This window comes from Danio aesculapii, chromosome 15 (assembly GCF_903798145.1).
Source record: "Danio aesculapii chromosome 15, fDanAes4.1, whole genome shotgun sequence".
Classification (NCBI taxonomy): Eukaryota; Metazoa; Chordata; class Actinopteri; order Cypriniformes; family Danionidae; genus Danio; species Danio aesculapii.
In genome coordinates this window covers 14,161,638-14,183,476 of record NC_079449.1, presented here as the reverse complement: position 1 = coordinate 14,183,476, position 21,839 = coordinate 14,161,638, and the positions used below count along the sequence as shown (strand labels likewise).

At 34.8% G+C, this 21,839-nt stretch overlaps 1 protein-coding gene across 1 annotated transcript; it reads left to right on the top strand.

Annotated features, from left to right (window-relative positions):
- Positions 1-7,525: 7,525 nt before the first annotated feature.
- On the top strand, positions 7,526-10,674 carry tnfb (tumor necrosis factor b (TNF superfamily, member 2)). Its single transcript, XM_056473823.1, has 4 exons — positions 7,526-7,828; positions 7,916-7,982; positions 8,771-8,839; positions 9,843-10,674. Exons 1-4 carry the CDS (start codon positions 7,649-7,651, stop codon positions 10,253-10,255), a joined length of 729 nt encoding a protein of 242 aa, XP_056329798.1. The 5' UTR covers positions 7,526-7,648; the 3' UTR covers positions 10,256-10,674.
- Positions 10,675-21,839: the final 11,165 nt, after the last annotated feature.

Genomic DNA, 21,839 nt, shown 5'->3' with positions numbered 1-21,839 from the left:
CACGCAAATGCAGGGAGAACATGCAAACTCCACACAGAGCCATCCCCTGAATAAAAAATGTGTAAGAATCTCTGGCATGACACGAAAAAGCATCATGTTAATCCTTGAATGGCATTTGTTTATACACTTATAAATCACTGATCTACAGAATCAATTGGTGTGATATACAGTATATTTATAGATTACAAGGTATCAATTCACTGAAAAAACAATATTAATTAACTGTAAAACCCAATAAGTTAAGGTAACTCAAACCATTTGTGGAAACCGATTGAAACAAACCATTTAAGTTCAAAAACTAATCCTAATGAGTACTGTGAACTTAATCCATTTGAGTAAACGAAGCAATTCGAGCACAGTAAAACCCAATAAATGAAAAGAACTTAAACCAACAGAGTACTGTAAAACCCAATAAGTTAAGGCAACCCAAACCGTTTGAGGAAACCGATTGCTACAAACCATTTGAGTTAAAAAAAATTATCTATATGGGGTAAACTAATCTTAGTTTAGTAAATTAATCTTTAATCTGTGAATTTACTCTATTTAAGTTGAAGTAATGAGGTATTTAATTAACCCATTAACTTCAACACTAAGTTCAAAACTATTTTCAAATGAGTAGAATTAACTTTCAGTAAATTTTGAGTTAACTACACTCATTTCATTTGATGAAGTTGACTGTTGAGTTTTAGTGTTGGATTTACTCATTTGTTTTAAGGTTAGTGGTTGAAAATTGAGTTGAACATTACTAAATTGAAATAGTTTAAATTCAGCCCATATAAATTGTTTGCAACTACTTACCTTAAAAAAAATTAGTAAATCCAATGAATAATTTTGTCATCTCTCTTTATGATTAGCGTAAGCGACTCATATGCAAAAAAAGACATGAATATGCATCAAGGATGACTTTTCACCTCTGAGCAAACAATTTCATTATAGTCAAAGCTGCTTCCATCCTAAATATGGGCATCATTATTCAATAGACCCCCCCCCCCCCCCCCCCCCCCCCCCCAATAATGTTACTTACACAACACCGATTTGCTTATAGCAGAAAACTCCAGAAGAGTTGTTGTTGTTGGTATCACTGCACGCAAAAGGGTGAAGATAATGTCAACAAATTTTGTTCGTTAACATGGGGGCAACCTTTCAGTGCCTACATATAGACCTAGATCACCGCAAGTAAATGTCATGTCGCAGCACAAACACAAAACAGGACCTGATAAATATCAGTTCGTGTTGACATCATTACAACAGAAACCACAAACAAAGGCCCGGAGAGTCAGATCCTCAACGAAATCGAGGAAGACACAATGAGAAAACAGTTTCCATTGCATTTCCTTAATTAGGCAACGAAAGAATGAGGAATTACTGCATGGAAAGGTATAGTGTATGCAATACTGGGAGAACTCCTCCCGTGACACGCATGTATGAACCTGCTATTTATGAAGCAATCATTTCAAAAGATAAAGCATCTTGAATAGGATGACTAACTCTGAACAAGTAATTAAGATCCTGTCAGAGAAGTATGAGTTAAGACACTTTCTGTAGTGTTATAATAAGCTTATGCGTAAGGGAAAGGCTGATACGGGCCTGATGTGGCCTCATACTGCATTTCCTTACTCATTATGAAAGGAAATGAGAGGCTTGTAATAGCATTGCTGCATGGATAATTTTAGAAGGGTCAGTATGAAATACATTAGCACATTACATCATTGTTTTAAAGGCCCACAAAATACTCCAACCATCCCTTTTACAGATTTATAGAGATCAGTGATTTAAACGTCACCAGACGGAATAGGTTTATTTATACTCCCTACTCTTTCGTTTTTGTATTGCATTGTATTTGCCCCTAGCAAGTAAAACTATAGCTATGATTACAACAACACTAATATTACTATCTAAAATATCGTATTACTAAAACAGGTTATTAAGATATAGAGTTACATATCAGAGTTGGAATCTTTGTGTTGTCCATTATAAAGCAAAATGTGTATAGCAGACGTTTCATTATGACCATATAAAGCCAGTTGTAGAGTCAGTTGTTTTCCTCTGTTATCGCTTTTTGATTTGTGTCTTTATTATGAGGAAAGGAAATGAGTGGCTAGTAATAGCATGGCTGAACAGATTATTTTAGACAGGTCAGTATAAAACACATTAGCACATTATATTGTGTATTGAATGTTTTGAAGGCACGCAAAATACTTCAACCTCTCATTTTATAGATTTATAGAGATCAGTGATTTAAACTAGTCTGGTTTAACACATTATCAGTATAAGTAATAAACATTGTAATATAAAAATATATAATTAAAGTGAGTAAAATAACTTTTAGAGCAATTACAAATATTTTTCAGGAATCTTTAATGATTTTAAGTAAATGTAAAAAAGTGGTAGTAGTTTTTTCGTACTGTACTGTATTTCACCATATTCACCAGGCTGGAATAGCTGTATTTATATGCCTGCTCTTTCATTTTTGTATTGTACCACATTTGCAGCTAGCAAGTAAAACTATAGCCTTGATTACAATAAAACTAATATTAATATTTGAATATCATATTGCTAAATCAGGTTATTGAGATACAGTTACATATCAGAGATGACATATATGTTGTCCATTGTGAAAAATAAATATAGAGTCATAAGAATTTTTTTAACCCAATGTTGAGTCAAATATAGAGAAACCCAACCATTGGGTTAAAATTCATTCATTCATTTCTTTTGGCTTTCTTCTGTCATTTTATCTTGCATCAACTTAAAACATCAGTCTACATTACAATATAACCAAAACTTTTTTTGACCATATAAACAATATTTAGGTTTAGTTAGGTAATCTGATTAAAACTAGCCTAGCCTACTTGTTTCTTCAACACTTATTCTAACATCATACCCAAGCATATGGGCTGTTTGTCAACACGTTAACGTCATTTGTAGAGTGTTTTCATGTCTAGATTTGGTAACTTACAGAGACAGACGTGAGTTTAGAGCCAGTTGTTTTCCTCCATTGCCACTTCTTTATTCGCCCCTTTCTCATGATGAAAGGAAATGAGAGGCTTGTAATAGCATTGCTGCACAGATAATTTTAGAAGGGTCAGTATGAAACACATTGGCACATTACATCATTATTTTAAAGGCCCACAAAATACTTCAACCGTCCATTTTGTAGATTTATAGAGATCAATTAAAACTAGTCTGGTTTAACACATTTTCAGTATGATTAATAAACATTATAATATTTATTTTTAAAGAAAGTAAAATAACTTTTAGAGCAATTACAAATATTTTTAAGGAATCTTTAATGAGTTTAAGTAAATGTAAAAAAGTGGTAGTAGTTTTTTCGTACTGTACTGTATTTCACCATATTCACCAGGCTGGAATAGCTGTATTTATATGCCTGCTCTTTCATTTTTGTATTGTATCACATTTGCAGCTAGCAAGTAAAACTATAGCCTTGATTACAACAAAACTAATATTAATATTTGAATATCATATTGCTAAAACGGGTTATTGAGATATAGTTACATATCAGAGATGACATATATGTTGTCCATTGTGAAAAATAAATATAGAGTCATAAGAATTTTTTTAACCCAATGTTGAGTCAAATATAGAGAAACCCAACCATTGGGTTAAAATTCATTTACTCATTTTCATTTGGCTTCCTTCGGTCATTTTATCTTGCATCAACTTAAAACATTAATCTACATTACAATATAACCAAAACTTTTTTTGACCATATAAACAATATTTAGGTTCAGTTTGGTAATCTGATTAAAACTAGCCTAGCCTACTTGTTTCTTCAACACTTATTCTAACATCATACCCAAGCATATGGGCTTTTTGTCTACACGTTAACGTCATTTGTAGAGTGTTTTCATGTCTAGATTTGGTAACTTACAGAGACAGATGTGAGTTTAGAGCCAGTTGTTTCCTCCATTGCCACTTGTTTATTCGCCCCTTTCTCATGATGAAAGGAAATGAGAGGCTTGTAATAGCATTGATGCACAGATAATTTTAGAAGGGTCAGTATGAAACACATTGGCACATTACATCATTATTTTAAAGGCCCACAAAATACTTCAACCGTCCATTTTGTAGATTTATAGAGATCAATTAAAACTAGTCTGGTTTAACACATTATCAGTATAATTAATAAAGATTATAATATTTATTTTTAAAGAAAGTAAAATAACTTTTAGAGCAATTACAAATATTTTTTTTCAGGAATCTTTAATGATTTTAAGTAAATGTAAAAAAGTGGTAGTAGTTTTTTCGTACTGTACTGTATTTCACCATATTCACCAGACTGGAATAGCTGTATTTATATGCCTGCTCTTTCATTTTTGTATTGTATCACATTTGCAGCTAGCAAGTAAAACTATAGCCGTGATTACAATAAAACTAATATTAATATTTAAAATTCATATTGCTAAAATGGGTTATTGAGATATAGTTACATATCAGAGATGATATATATGTGTTGTCCATTGTAAAAAATAAATATAGTCATAAGAATTTTTTTTAACCCAATGTTGAGTCAAATATAGAGAAACCCAACCATTGGGTTAAAATTCATTCACTCATTTTCCTTTGGCTTCCTTCGGTCATTTTATCTTGCATCAACTTAAAACATCAGTCTACATTACAATATAACCAAAACTTTTTTTGACCATATAAACAATATTTAGGTTTAGTTTGGTAATCTGATTAAAACTAGCCTAGCCTACTTGTTTCTTCAACACTTATTCTAACATCATACCCAAGCATATGGGCTTTTTGTCTACACGTTAACGTCATTTGTAGAGTGTTTTCATGTCTAGATTTGGTAACTTACAGAGACAGACGTGAGTTTAGAGCCACTTGTTTATTCGCCCCTTTCTCATGATGAAAGGAAATGAGAGGCTTGTAATAGCATTGCTGCACAGATAATTTTAGAAGGGTCAGTAAGAAACACATTGGCACATTACATCATTATTTTAAAGGCCCACAAAATACTTCAACCGTCCATTTTGTAGATTTATAGAGATCAATTAAAACTAGTCTGGTTTAACACATTTTCAGTATGATTAATAAACATTATAATATTTATTTTTAAAGAAAGTAAAATAACTTTTAGAGCAATTACAAATATTTTTCAGGAATCTTTAATGAGTTTAAGTAAATGTAAAAAGTGGTAGTAGTTTTTTCGTACTGTACTGTATTTCACCATATTCACCAGACTGGAATAGCTGCATTTATATGCCTGCTCTTTCATTTTTGTGTTGTATCACATTTGCAGCTAGCAAGTAAAAATATAGCTTTGATTACAACAAAACTAATATTAATATTTGAATATCATATGACAGGTTATTGAGATATAGAGTTAAATATCAGAATTGATGTCTAATTGATCCATTATAAAGAAAAATGTACATCACAATATAACAGAAACTTCTTTATGAGCATATAAACAATATTTAGATTTTGTTTGGGCTAGTAAACTCCTTGTTTCGTTAGCCTATAAACATATTCTAACATCATAGCCTAGAATATGGGCTTTTTGTCAACAAGTTAACGCCGTTTGTCGGGTGTTTTCGTGTGAGGATTTAGTTACTTACAGAGGCAGGTGTGAGTTTGGAACCAGTTGTTTTCCTCCGTTGCGGCTTTTTGATTTGCGCATGACTGAAATCCAACATGGCGGAAAAAAATCGCGCCAAACATTGTGTTCATGTTGCGTCAGTTCATTTGTGATTTTCCAAAGATAAGAAGAAACGCCATTTTTAATTTTATCAGTCTTATTTGAGACAGCACGGGAGGATTTATGTCGAATGGCTTTTGTAAATGAAACAGATAAAATACAGTCTTTCTTAACGTACCTAATACGTCTCCCTCATTTTTAGAGACGACCATTAAGAAACCGGTGATTAATAATTATATGAACGTAAACTTGTGGATCTCATACAGCTGATAAGCTTAATAACACTGATTTAAAAATCATAACAAATAAAAACAAAAGAAATCCAGTAAATATCAAGAACATAAGATATGTCAAATGGTCTCTTTTTTCGTCATGTGTTTTTGTTATGGATATGTACTCTGTATTACATTATAGTGTATTAAAGTTTTTTGTCATGTTTTAAAATATCTATGTCCAACATCAAACTCAGTAACTCATGCATTATCTAAGAGAATTAAATTTTTATGCTTATGGCTTGATCCTATTTCTTTCTTTCTTTTTACCATTTTAAAATATTTGGCAATCTCAATTTTATCAGTATAGGCCCTTTATCAGGTTAGGTTCCCTTTTAGACTAATAATAACTTCTCATAAGTATCAAGCTTCAAATTCTCTCACATTTTGATCATGTATTGCAAAATACCTCACGTTTACAAACACCAACTCTGGTATCAGATAGCTATGCTAAATGAAAAAAAAAAGAAACAGAAATACACTTCAACTTAAATCCCAAACATGCACAGTAGTTTTTAACATAGAAAGTGAGCGTGAAATCACGTTTTAAAAAAGAGTGAAAAGGAGACAGAAAACAAAAACGGGGTCACAAAAGCCAGAAGAATTTTAGCTCGTGGAATCTCCCAATAGGAAGTAAGTCAGCTGTGTGTTATTGGTGGATTCGGACTGACTCGAATTACATCAGCACACTGAAACCGAAAGAGCCTGCGGCATATTAGCAAAGCTTGTTTATCAGGTTTTACTGGTCACAAAACAGGCAATGAAATGTTTGTCTGCCAATCGAATCCTGTACGTACATTAATATGTTTAAACCACTAAAATGCTCACTACTTTCACAATGAAAAATAACTTTATATATGCATACATGTAAATCAAACATTCATGCAATTTCTAATTCAAAGGTGCATTCAATTCAATTCAAGCTTATTTGTATAGCATTTTTCACAGTAGTTATTGTTTCATAGCAGCTTTATGGGTGCAGATTATTGCATTACAATCAAATTCGGAAATGTTAAAGTTATTAGTTAGCTTTGTTAGTTACTAATAACTTTAACTAATTAGCTAGTAACTAATAACTTTCAACAGTTAAGGTTAATATATATAAACATAGTCAACCTGCAGAACATAAGATAAACTACGCTGTAAGAAATGCAAGGTTCCACACAATTCCTTATGTTGTCTTAACACAAATCAATTAAGTTAGCTATTTTTATAAGTTTAAGTGGATTGAATAAAGCAATTATGTTGTAAGAATTGTGTTGATTCAACTAATTTTTAATTAGCAGTTTAAGCAATAGCAAAAAAAAAAAAACAACAACAGTGTGATCTGCTGAGTATTTTTCTATGCACTAAAAGATGAAGCAAACTTATAAAATGAATAAAAAACAAACTTTTAATGTACAGGTTACAGTATTTTGAAAGTGTAAAGTGAAAATATTTACTAATATCTATCCGGCAGAAGTGTGAGGGTGTGTATGTGCAAGCGCTGTCTGGAGGTTTGTGTGTGGGTGGAAAGTTGGTGTTTGAGAGCTGAGGGTGTTCTTTCCCCTTTCAAACCAACCTCTGTTCCTGAAGCCGCTCACAGGCTTACATCACTGGAGTTTCCCCTATCTTTAGTGTATATAAATGACAGAGCAAAGCAGACAAGTTCAGTTCATACAAAAAATCTCAGTAAAACAGGAACACAGCAAGGTAAACTAGCAGCATGGTGAGATACGAAACAACATTAGTAGATATGGAAGCCGGTGTCGGGGGAGTTTATCAGACAACCGTGGCACCTGTACCGGTCAAGTCTTCAAGAAGCTGGATATGGAAGACGCTCGCTGCAGTTGCTTTTATTAGCCTCTGCATTGTGGCTGCACTTTTCTTCACCTGTCATGTGATGGTAAGACTGAAACTTCATTGTGGGATGATCATTGGAATAATGAAACATTATTGAAATACCTTATTTAAAAAGCAATGTCTTTTGCAGAAGCCAAACGAAGAAGGTCAGAAACCCAACAGAGTACCTCTAAAACAACAAGTCACCACACCATCAGGTTAATATCATTCCCAGTATTCCATTTGGTACTTTTTTGCTTTTCTTTTTCTAAACCAATTGTTTTTTGGGCATTGATGATTACATTTGGATACTTATTAACACTTAAAAAAACATGGCTTCTTTTTTAACTGTTCAATGAATTTTTTAAGAGTTAATATCATGAAACAAAGTGTAAGTATTACACTCGTAACCCAATGTTGGACAATATATGGACAACATACAGACAAACTCAGTCTTGTTTTTGAGATGTTGCACTTTGGTCAGTCTTTTGGCAGTTTTAAATGTGCTGAATAAATAAACTTTAGCTAAGTTTGTACATATTTGATCCAACATTGGGTTACGACAACACATCATTGGTTTAGAGTGTGTTCATAATGTGATTTGTACAGAAATGTAGATTTTAAGAAAAAGGGAGGCATATAGACCTATAAAACATACATAGAAGCCACTTATTCAACAAACATACACTGTAAAAGTATCCTGTTTGCCTTAAAATGTTAAGCTGAATCAAACTAACCTTATGAACTGAACCATTTAACTTATATAATGTTAAACTGACTTAAAACAGCTTGCATAACTTATAAAATTAAGTTAGAACATAATGAACTTAAGTTAACATGTTATAATGAACTAAAAACATTTGCTGTCATGACTAATTGATCATATAATTTTTACAGTGTACATACTATTTGACATGAAGCTTTTGTTCTGGACATTACATTTTTCCACTTCAATGGCCACCTGTTATTAGACTGTGAAAACTGACCCCAGTCTTCTTTTCCACAGCTTCTGCAGACCACGGAAAAGTGCTGAAGCAGATCGCTGAGAGCACAAAGGCAGCCATTCACTTGCATGGTGAGTCTCAAATTGTGTCTTTGACTTTCCTCCGAATGGCGTCATCATACGTCACAGGTTATCTCATTTCAAGAGCTCGAGTTTAGTATTCCTAGTGAACTTCATCTTATCAGATAGTCCGAAATCTGAGATTTCTAAAAGGCGTTTGTTGGTTACAAGCCTTAATGGTTGGTCAAACATTAGCTAACGGGATTTCCTAGTGTAGTGGGATGTAAGACAAATACTCACACATTGATTCGCAGTGGGCGGCCAGAGGTGGGGGGACTCCAGTCAAATCTATGATTACTTCATTACGTGCTCCACTGAAGATAAAGCCTATGATTAATAACCAAAATGCAGGCCCACTTTAATATTAGTGTATGATCTCACATTTTAAGATTAAATATTACACATTCATTGCCCTTTTAAAAAGTAAGGTTCTTTATAAACATTGATGGTTCCACAAGGAACTGTTAACATTTACAATGCACAAAAGCAGACTATTTAAAGGATAGTTCAACCAAAAAAATAAAATCTGTCATCGTTTACTCAGATTCCACTTGGTCAAAACCAATTTGTGTTTTTTTTTATATTTTAAAGAATGCTGGTACCCATTGACTTCTATAGTATTTCTTTTCCATCTTTAGAAGTCAATGGACACCAGCAATCAGAACTCTTCAAAATATTTTCTTTCATAGGAAACTAAAAAGGGGAGATTAAATGGTGACAATTTTTATTCTTGGGTGAATTACAGTATCCCTTTAAAACATAAATCTTTAATTCTTAAGTCTGGAGTGAATTCCCATTTCCCCATTCCCAAGTTTGACCATTTTAAAGCATTATAACTACTATTTACTTAGCATTTTTTAAAAGTTTTTCGCACAGATGACAATGTTGGCAAACTGATTTCCACTATAAACTGAACGATGTATGTATATGTATTTATGTAGAGCCCAAAATTAAAAGTTTAAACGTGTAAATGTCTGTGGTCCACATCTGACGTAATTTTCCTCTCTATTCGCAGGTGGGCAATCAGGAAAATCACTGAAATGGGTTGGCGGTGTGGATCAGTCGTTCGAACAGGGTGGCCTCAGGCTGGAAAACAACGAGATCATCATTCCTGAGGATGGTCTTTACTTCGTGTACAGTCAAGTGTCGTACGAAACTTTGTGCGCTGAAGATGTTGAAGGAGATGGTCAGAAGTACCTGAGCCACAGCATTAATCGATACACAAATGCGTTGGGGAAAAAGATGCCTCTGCAAAACTCGGCCCATTCCGTCTGCCCGTCTCTAGATGGAAAAAAGACCTACAGCACCATTTATCTTGGAGCCATCTTTAATCTCTTTCAGGATGACAGGCTGTCGACTAACACCAGTCGAGTGGGCGACATCGAGGACAACTACGCCAAAACATTCTTCGGGGTGTTTGCGTTGTGATTTATTAGCCATGTGGCTCTAGTAAGAAAAACAAGTGTTTTATGTTAAAACTTTGAATTTATGTTCTCAGGGCAAGAAATTCGACTAAGGCTGAGAGTCCTCACTGCATTGTGATCACTTGTTTTATATGTAAAACACAGCAGATGCAGTGAGAGTTGTGCACTGAATACCATGTAGTCAGTCATGAGCACTATAACAAGGGCACTACAATTTGTGTACTTATCGCAAGCTAATGTGACATTTAATTATCTTACGTATTTCGTTGTAGAAATAAGTAGACTTTTATTTTATTTTTGCTGTTGTATTGATCTATTTATAACTTTTACACCTATTTATATATTGTATTTGTTGTATTTATCTATTTATTATTGACTCCATGCTGTCATATGCCAAATGAATGTAATGAAATGTGTTTCCGACACTCCTCTGTGATTTTAAAAATAAATCAAGAAGTATTACTGCAATGTGCTGGTTTTGTTCCTAATAGAGCTCAGAAAGGAGAAGCTGCTCATATGAACAGGTCATATGAACGCAGCGGGGGATTTTTTTGCGTTCCAATGCGTGACTTGTGCTTTTTTATCTGCCAAAAAGCCTGACCTCCTTTTATTGGTCAAAAATGAGGTCACTGCTTGTTTTCCTCGTGAGCGTCAGCTTTCTCCCAGGTGGGATTGGAAGAAAAGCCCGGAGCCGTGACTTATCAGGATTTCATCACTCTTCCGGTTTCCTCACTAGATTGCACTATTTGGTGCAAGAGTGGGGCTGTGAATTCCAGAAGCTGCATTGATCTAAAAGGCCCTCTACTGGACACAATCCGACATTTTTTAGGCCCAAACCACCAAAGAAAGAAAAAAAAAAAGAAAGTGTTTCTCCACATGTTTAAAAGATTCTTTGGATATATTCAATTCATATTTATTTCTCTAGCACGTTTACAATGTAGATTGTGTCAAAGCAGCTTAACGTAGAAGATTATAGTAAATTAAAACTGTATAAGTCCAGTTTGAAGTTCAGTTTAGTTAAGTTCAGTGTTAATTTTCACTGCTGGGAGTCCAAACACTGAAGAGCAAATCCATCGATGTGCAGCTCTACAAGTATTAAACCAAGCAAGCCAGTGTCGACAGTGGCATAGAACAAACTTCACCAATTGATGAAAGTGAAGAAAAAACCTTGAGAGAAACCAGGCTCAGTTGGGCATGATCATTTCTCCTCTGGCCAAACTTCTTGTGCAGAGCGGCAGTCTAGGCACCGGAGGCTGGAGAACATTGGACGTCTATGGTGGAGAATTTTGTGTGCAGTAACTAACCTAATTCCTTTGACAAATTTTTAATAAATATACAAATTATAATTATACTGAATAACACAGCCCCTATGTAAGATAAATAAACGTTATATAGAATTTATAAAGATTCAGGTATTCTCATATGTTGTACACTCTTGTACAGCTGTGACTAACACTTTTGTACATTTTTATGTTCTAATATGTACAGTCAAGCCCAAATTAATTCATACCCCTGGCAAATTCTGACTTAAAGCTACTTTTATTCGACTACCAAGTTTTTTTTTTTGACCAGAAAGAAAAAAAAAATCTAAGCTTTTATTTACATCTGAACAAAATCTTTAAGTCAGAATTTGTACCAATATGGACTCTTTATGTATGAACATGAATATTTTGAAAAGTCACCCGCTCATTGACAGATTTTATAACTTTATTTGTGAAAGAGTATTTACATATGTAAATATATTACAAATAAATGACTTAATGTGCATTTAAATATACATTTATACATGTATACAATTAAATGCAACACAGGCTCATTCTGAAAACATAGCCCTACATACATTTCTGGAATTATGTAGCCAGAGATACAGTATGTATGGCTGCAATCACAAGAGAAATCTGAGATCTCAAAATGCATACACAGCGGCCTCTGGTGGATTTACGTGAGAACAGCAGGTGCGAATGGCACTTGCGAGAGTAATTTCAGATCTCAAAAAGCATACACAGCAGCCTCTGGTAGATTTACGTGAGAACAGCAGGCACGAATGGCACTCGCAAGAGAAATTTGAGATCTTAAAGCGTACACAGCAGCCTCTGGTAAATTTACGTGAGAACAGCAGGTGAGAATAGCACTCGTGAGAGAAATTTAAAAATAAAAAAAAAACGTACACAGCAGTCTCTGGGGGACTTATGCGAGAACAGCAGGCTCGAATGGCACTCGCGAAAGAAATTTGAGATCTCAAAAGCATACACAGCAGCCTCTGGTGGGTTTACGCGAGAACAGTAGGCGCGAATGGCACTCGCAAGAGAAATTTGAGATGTCAAAAAGCATACACAGCAACCTCTGGTGGATTTATGCGAGAACAGCAGGCGCGAATGGCACTCGCGAGAGAAATTTGGGATCTCAAAAAGCATACACAGCTGCCTCTGGTGGATTTACGTGAGAACATCAGGCACGAATGGCACTCGCGAGAGAAATTTGAGATCTGAAAAAGCATACACAGCGGCATCTGACAGATTCGTGAAAACAAAAACTGCATAAAAACTTACCACAAGGTATTTCGCCATCTCCAGAAATTTTTGGGGTACTTTTTAAGAATGAGCCTGGGTTGTTTATATATTTAAAATTCTAAATTTATTATTTAATTTCGTACTTCATAGTCTAATGGTCAAGTCTTTTACATGTTCTAGATCATCTCAGATCACACTGAAAAAATAATTCATTGGATTTACTACATTTTTAAGGTAAGTGATTGCAAACACATTGTAAGACTGAATTTAAGCAAACAAACAAACTAAGTTTACCACCACAAAATTTTTTAATTCAGCCCATATAAATTGTTTACAAGCACTTACCTTAAACAAATGTAGCAAATCCATAGAATCATTATTTTACTCCATCATGAACAAACCCGACTGCGCTCTCAGTGCAAAATAATGAGTTTATTGAATGTTGACATCCAGAAAGTTTGCATATTTAGAGAAACTTTCTAAAGCTCGACATACATACAGTTTTCATCCATTGAAAAAAATACAAGGAAGTAAAATACATCATTCGACGCTTACAAAAAAAAAAAAAGTCCTTGTGGTTCAGTGCACACACCTGACAGACAGTTCAACAGTTCAACGTTTAAGGAAAATCCATAACTGCGATCGCAGAGCCTTTAGAGAAAGAAACAAAGCCATTTTTCCACGTTCAAAAGGCACTGCTTCAGGAATTACAGATTGTACCTTCACCCTGTGTCAAGTCTTCAGTTTTACAGTCACACACCCTGAGCTAACACAACTAGATGTTGACAGAATACAGAAAATACTACATCTAACTGTACGGTCGCCTGCTGTCAATCATATGCTCGTTTATATAGTCTGAGAGCTTTTCATACAAGAAGGAAACATGCAGCAAATCTGTCCGAAAGAAAAATACACAAACCTCTTGTTAAGTCGTGGCGTATAGAAAAACGGTTCCAGGTCCAAATCTCTATTCATTTCAATTGAGAAAACTCAATGTTGATGGCTATTTATGTGCACTGTTTCATGCTTTTCTCTTCAAACTGGCTGCATTCCTGATTTTTCAACCATTTATAAAAGAATCGCTGTCTGAGCATCTGAGATCAGGCATGAAAATATAAACGTTACAATTATGATTTTCAATACAGGGTTCCCACTCTAAACCAACTGACTTTCAATAACTATAAAGCTGAATTTACATGACTTTACGAATAGACAAACATAGCAGCTGTTGTGCCCGTTCATAAATTTGCAATTCTGTGATCATGAATTGAATGCAAAATAAAATAAATGGTGTAAAATATAGGAATATTTAATTGCCGCAGATATCCTTTGGCCAGTAAGGAAACTGCTTATATTCCTCCCACACCATTTGCATTGTTTAATATTAAATAACATTGTATTCCCATATAAAGGGTGCTTATATGGTGTGTGATATCACGAGTTGTTCAAATAGGAACGTGCATTGCGATAATGGAAACATAACTATTTTACATTTTGTCTGCTTAGTAGCTAAGATTAAGATTTTAAAATGAGTCGTGGCACCAAACCCCACTCCCAAACCCTAAAGTCATTGGGGGATAAGCAAATTGTATTTAACTGAACGAATGAGATCATACAAATTAGCCACTAAATCAAAAGTTACAAATTGCCGTGAGATAGCATTGAATGAGAGGTAAAATATATATGACAATCACAAATCCCTGATATTCCAGGACTTAAAAATGTCAGACTTTTGTCGCCACCTATATCCTAGTGGTTAGTGCGTCGACATATTGACCTTATCTGTTTGGCACGAGACTTCCAGTCTCATTCACTTCCATTGATTTTTAGACATTAAAAACAGCTCGTTATGCTGCTTGATATTGCAAAATGACACTTTTGTATTATTTTACTCTTCTTTTTATGTAAAGTCTTGAACACACTTGTTTGTAGATCAAGTAGTTTACTATGTTCTGCCGTTTACTATTCCTAGACATTTCTCCCATAGGCAACTGAATCGGAAGTTCTAAAACATTCACAAAAATTTGGACAAAACTGCATTTTAGATATAAGGTCAATAGAACTGTGATGCTCACAGTGACCCAAGTTCGATTCCCAGCTCAAGTTCCATTTCAGATCCTTCTCCTGCTCTCAAAGTTTTCCTATTTCCACTCCACTGTCCTAACAATCTAAGGTGAAAAATCCCTTAAAAATAATTAGATATTTTTAAAAAATCCTGGATTTCAGTGTCTGGAATTGACCATTAAATATTCCATGATATTGCAAAAATTCCCTGACCCGTGGGAACCCTGTCAATAGTATTAGCACACTGTGGGCTTTTATATTAGTGCCATGTTTTTATTCATTTTGCCATCTGATAGAGCATTTGGACCCAGAAACTGTCGGACTTAACAAGCGGACTATTGTCGTGTAAACAACTATCATGTGATTGTCTTACCATAGGAAATAAAGATTATATTACTGTAATATTGCAGTAGATCTAAATATAGATAGAGATTGTCCACAGGTACAAAAGTGTTGACTCAATTTGTAATAAAAAAGAAGAGAGAGTCAATAACATTTTAAGAGATCTAGTTATGGTTATAGTTTTTTTATGATTTCTGTCACCGTGACAGTGTTTATGAAGTGATAAATAACTGGGAAAGTTTCCGAGCATAACATTACAGATTAAATGTCACAGAATGGTCATAAATATCCTCCAAGGGTGGAAGCAATGCATATGAATGAGTCTGAAGAGCACTCATTTGCCTACGGTTTACTTGAGATAGAGGCACAAAATGATTTTAACATTAAGACTTAAACATAACAAATACAATAAATAATTCAATAAAAATACATAACTTGTTTACAATCGGTCTACTATTACTTGTAAAAGGGGTAAAATAATTATAAAAAATATATAAAATTAAGTAAAACAGGAAATTAACTAAAAACAAACATACAGTTATTAAATAAATAGACAAATGAATAAATAAACGTGTGCCTGTTTTTGTCAATTTTTCATTAAACAAATTATTTGATTTAATACATATATATTGCACAAAATGTATTGACTTTTTATGTACACGTGGCACAGACCATAAATGTCTGTTATTTATTATTCCAAAAAGAGAATAATAAATGTATTAATTTGAAATAATAAAATACAGTTTAAATAATAAAGAGGAAGGAAGGAAGGAAGGAAAGAAGGAAGGAAGGAAGGAAGGAAGGAAGGAAGGAAGGAAAAGAAAGGAAAGAGGGAAGGAGGGGGGAAGGAGGAAGAAAGGAGGAAGAAAGGAAGGAAAGAAGTAAGCAAAGAAGGAAGGAAAGAAGGAAGGAAGGAAGGAAGGAAGGAAAAACAAAGAAGGAAGAAAGGAAGGATAGAAGGAAGGAAGGAAATGACAGAAAAGGAACGAATGAAAGAAAGACAAGGAAGGGATGGAAGGAAGGAAGAAAGGAAGGAAAGAAATGAATGATGGAGGGAAAGAAAAGACAGAAAGATGAAGAAAAGGAAAAGAGAAGAAGAAAGAAAAAAACAGAAAGGAAGGATGAGAAGAAAGAAAGAAGAAAGAAAGAAAGAAGAAAGAAAGAAAGAAAGAAAGAAAAAAGAAAGAAGAAGAAAGAAAGAAAGAAGAAGAAAGAAAGGAAAGGAAGAAGGATAAGAAGAAAGGGGGAAGAAGGTAAGGGAAGGAGGGAGGGAAGGAAGGAAAAGAATGAAGGAAAGAAAGAATAGAAAGAATAAAAGAAGGAAGGAAGGATGACAGAAGGAAGGAGGGAAAATACAGAAAAGAAAGGAATGAAAGAAAGGAAAGAAAAGGAAGGAAGGAAGGGAAAGGAAGGAAGGAAGGAAGGAAGGAAGGAAGGGAATGGAGGAAGGAAATAAATTAAGCAAGCAAGGAAGGAGGGAGGAAAGAGAAGGGAAAAGGAAAAGGAAGGTAAGTACGAAAAGACGTACGAATGAACAGAAGTAATGAAGGAAGGAAAGAAGGATGGAAGGAAGGAAGAACCCATGGACAGACCTGGACAGAGTAATCTAACATATCACACACACACACACACACAAAGGTTAAAGGTATAGTTCACACACACATGTGAGATGTGTGCTAAACTTGGCCTGAAAGTGCAAGAGCTACAGAAGCTGTTAGTAGGCCTGTGCTTACAGTTCACTCCAACTGTGACAAAAACCACCAGAAACATCACAGGCAACCAAAAAAAGCCAATAACAGTGATCTGACCAGAAGTGTTTTGCAGTTTGACTGTACACTAATAAGATGAGATACTTGTCCAAAGACTTGATACAGTCCAAAGCCCCCCACAATAAAAAAAAAAAAACTGATTTCATTCTTTTCCATGTAAATCCACTTCACATATATGACCACACCAGTTAAAAAAAAAAAAAAAAAAAAAAAAAAAAAAGGGGGGGGGGGGGGGGGGGGGGGGGGGGGTGGGGGGGGATCAGAGATGGTGAGACAAGGACAGAAAAGCCATTAAAGCCTCTGGGATTAAAGGAGAAAAACCATATGAGGAAAATAGAGTATCGACCAGACTTGGGTCAAATACCTTGAGGAGTAAGTAAATCACAGGCTGGGCTAAAACCTTGTCTTATTTCCTTTGTGAGCAGGATGAGAGAGAGAGAGTGAGAGAAAGAGAGAGAGAGAGCAATTCATCTGATTCTGCCTGTTGCTGCAGCACAAGGTCTGTCTCATTAAAGCGACAGTCTCTTCAAATGCTAAGTGAAGCAAGGAGACACGCTCTTCTGCCTTCGCTGTCACTCAACAAAATAACTCAAAGAAACGTCTGACCGGTTTGGGCTCCGGCAGCCGCACAATCCCTCCTAAACACCCCAGCGCTGCTGTTTAAAAGACACTTTCATAGCGAGGGATTTACGCCCATCCAATTGCAAAAGCAGTCAGTTCTTCTTGAGGAACTCTGATTGAAGTGATACAGTGAAGAGAGCAATGGTGACACAGCACAAATGACATTTAAAGGGGTCCTATTATGTTTGGGTGTTTTTTGTGTTTTTTACAAGATGATAAGTCTCAGGTCTGCTCAGAATGTGTCTGTGAAGTTTCGGCTTAAATTAACACAAGTATTATCTGGTAGACCATGATGTAAATGCCCCTTTTTGGGTGGAAGCAAAAACAAACTGTTTTTTGGTGTGTGTGTCTTTAAAGGTCCTATGAAGTTAAAATAAAGTTTTTAGATGTCAGTATCAGTATTGTTCGTTTTCGTTGTCTGACATGCCCAGCCTTCTACAAGATGCTTCATATTTGATGCAGCAGATAAAGCAAATTGGTATTGGCTGTTATATTAAAAGGGGAGGAGCTACATTATGTCAAAGACTACAGAATACACAAGACATGTCACTCGTATACTTTTGAATGGGGAAAAGTGTAACTGTCAATATGGCAAATGAAGACCCTCCTTCTAGTTCAGGAGCCAATCAGTGATCGCTATAGGGCTAATAAAGCCCAACTTCTAGTATAGGAGCCAATCAGCAATCGCTATAGAACGACAAATCTCCAGGGGAGGGGCTCGGACTAGACGTGAGTTTCTGCAGATTTTGTGTGATATGAACATTTAGAAATGAAACTAAATAAACAGTTGTTTAATTTTATTGGTGATTCCTAATATGATATGTAATCATAAGCTTGTCAAGTAGTTTTGGAGAATTTGATGTTTACCCATTCAAATAGACTGCCCGAGCATACTGCACGAGAGGCGTTTCAAAGATGGCCACCGAGTGAAATGACTTGCCTTAAAGGGACTTTGACTATGTTCAACCATCTCTTCGTGTTTTGTTTGAGATCACGTCAAACATTGAATAAAAATGCATATTTCAAAGCACTTCACAGGACCTTTAAATGCAAATCAGCTGTTGTTACCCGCCCCTTTTGAAAAAAAGGGTGGAACCTTTACAGCTTGTGCCTCACATAGTCTGACAAAAGAAACAAAAATAATCAACATGTATTTTGAAGTCTTGTCAGTTTAAACGTCTGATATTTGGAGCGCAAATGTAAAGAGTGCTTACAGAAAAAACATTGGAGGACACCTCATTATGTGCATATTAAACTAATATTTGACATGTGAACTGTCAGATATACACAGCGTTATGTCAAAATGACAAACAAAGGATTGGGGAGAAAATGGCTTATGCAGATTACATCTGACAACGCATTACTAATAGTGATTGGTTGTTCTTGAACAATTAGTTCATTTTGAATGAATCTTTCTTCAATGTGAATCGGGAATGACGAGTCCTCTCAGGGAGTACCTCGTTCATCCGCACATGCGCACATTTGTGCAGGTGGTTTCGTTCATTTTTCAAGTCTTTTGAGTCGTTCATCACTTGAAAGACAGAAGCCAATCATATGCATTTAGAGCCAGAAAAAGATTTGATCTGTTCATTTCTTGCACCCTCAGTTTTGAGTTATCACTTTATACATGCCGTCACGTGATGAACGAACGACTCAAAAGTCAAAAACCCAAAGACTCAAAAGGTGAGCTAATCATGCATCCTTCCAGCTCAGACTGTGTGCATTGGTTAAGATTATATGTGACTGTCAGTGTCACGAGAACGAACTACTCAGATTTGAAGACATGAAGAGGTGAGCTGAGCAAAGACACAAAAATACCATCATAGACAAAAGGTAAACAAGGAATGATTATTTTCTCTTTCTTATAGCATCCTTGTTTGTAGTGTCATCAACATTTGACATAGTTGTAGATGTGTTTGGAAGCAACTTGTAACATTTTAATAATATTTAGCCAAACTGAACGAAATGACTTGGAAAAAAAAAAGATTTGTTCATGTCGATGAACGAGACTAAAAGGTCAGAGTGAGTAAAATGATCCAAACTTCCCATAACTACAAAACAACTCAAGCAGGCTCCGCCCAATTTGGCAGGAATTTTTCAAATGAAAGGTTTTCTGATGTGCACGTTTAAAAAAGAGAACTCTGGATTACAATCAAGGTGCTCAGAAACGGTGCTTACTGATAGAGATAACTCTCTTTGTGCTTTGTAATTATGTCATAAGGAAGTGTAAACGGAGGCAAAAGTCAGTCTTCAGATGAAAAACCTGTTCTTTCTTTTATAAAGGCTTCTTTTCTATTATTAGTCCTCCGTGTTCAGCATTATGCAATATCAATGTGTTCAGGTTATTAGTATGCTCTACTTTCATTCATGCCATTTTATATATAATATCTGTTTTTAAATAGTATGTATATACACACAATCTCTGTTGCTACAGTATGTGATTCTTTACTATGTTGCTATTGATTAATCACCCATAAAGCACACAAATAAGCACATCTTTATCTGCTGCTTTTAAAAACAAGCCAAAACTTGCAGGTTCTGTATAGAAATTCAACTATATTTTAAGGCTAAGCATTATAATGACCAATTTTTGGCTTAAAATAGAACATTTTCAAAAGGTGATCAGTTTGCATCCCTGCTGAAAAGCCTAATAGGACTCGTTTAAATAACTTTTAGCTCATGTTCGTTCCTGCTCCTACAAGAATCTTTCATTTGAAACAGCAGTTTTTCCTTTATGTCTGCAAAGGAATACAGGTACAGTAAAGTTAAACTCAACTGATAATGTTCATAAACACAAAAATAGTTGTGTTAATGAATCCCAGACTTTGGACAAAGGATGAGACAAATAAAAAAATAATTTCTAATAAACATTACACAAAGCTTAAAGGTATAGTTCACGCTAAAATGAAAATGTACACTCCATTTACTCATCCTCACATGATTCTAAACATTTATTAATTACTTTCTGCTATTGAACACAAAAGAAGATATTCTGAAAAATGTTGGGAATGTCACTGATATACAGCAAGAACCCATGTACTATAAAAGTCAAATGGCTGTTTTTTCAGACATTCTTCAGAATCTCTTCTTTTGTCAAACAAGTTTGGACCAAGTGAACGGCAAGTAAATGGCAGAATTTTTATTTTTTGGGTGAACTACCCCTTTAAGTTGCATTGAAACCAGAATATCGCTGCAAAGATTTTTGATTAACAAACAAGGACATTGGTTTTATGACATTGGCCTCCGAATATATATATATATATATATATATATATATATATATATATATATATATATATATATATATATATATATATATATATATATATATATATATATATATAGTTTACACTTCCTTTAAAAAGGTTGAGGTCAGTAAGATTTTTACAAAAGTGACAGTAAAGACATTTATAATTTCACTCTCTGTTTATTATTGATCAGAAACTTTTTCTTGAGCATCAAATCACCATATTAAAATGATTTCTTAAGCACCATGTGAATGAAGACTACAGTAATCAGAGTGAAAAAATTCAGCAACAATAAATGACACCTGAAAACATGTTAAAGTCCCAATTACTGTAATTTTGGTTAAATGAATGCAGCCTTAGGAGCAATTCACACAGAATGCTTATTTAGGAAAACACAATTAACAATTTAGAAAGTTTTTAAAAAAGGCCCTCAGCTGCCAATAAAACAGTTACCATGCCAACTTGTTACCGTAAACAGAATCTCAGAGTGCTTGCTGATAGATTGTATGGCTTGTTTCATATGCAAACAAGTACAGTATCTGCATCTGAAAAAGTGTGAACCAAATGGCCTACAGGAACTCAAGACATCTCCAGGGGGTGTCATATTCTTAATTATACAATAGTGTCTCACAAACAGTACTGTGGATTAAGTTACTTGAAGACAGACAAGTTAACATCACTGCTGAGGAACTGCACAATTCAATGTCTTCAATAAAGTCTTCTCTCCTTAAGAACTTTGGTCAGCTTGCTTATTTTATGTATTAGGCCAAGTTTACACTGTCATGTCTTGATGCCCAATTTTGATTTACTGCCTATATCTGATTTTAATTGACTGTCCGTTTACACATTCTTTTTAATTGTGACCCATATCTGATTCATGTTTTTGCACTTGCCATACAATTTATGATGTCGTGCATGCGTAAAGGTGGGTTCTAGCATCTGCGCCACCATGTAAGAAATTGTCTTTTAGCTCTGCGAAAAATGCGAAGTTCGCCCAACTTTAAAATAATTTTGAGGCGGAGAAGGAGGGAAAG

Bases quoted from the DNA above. Each gene is read 5' to 3' on its own strand.
- tnfb (XM_056473823.1), top strand. From the start codon at position 7,649: ATGGTGAGATACGAAACAACATTAGTAGATATGGAAGCCGGTGTCGGG. The intron at 7,829-7,915 runs GTAAGACTGAAA...TGTCTTTTGCAG, and splicing joins TCTTCACCTGTCATGTGATG to AAGCCAAACGAAGAAGGTCA. The intron at 7,983-8,770 runs GTTAATATCATT...TCTTTTCCACAG, and splicing joins ACAAGTCACCACACCATCAG to CTTCTGCAGACCACGGAAAA.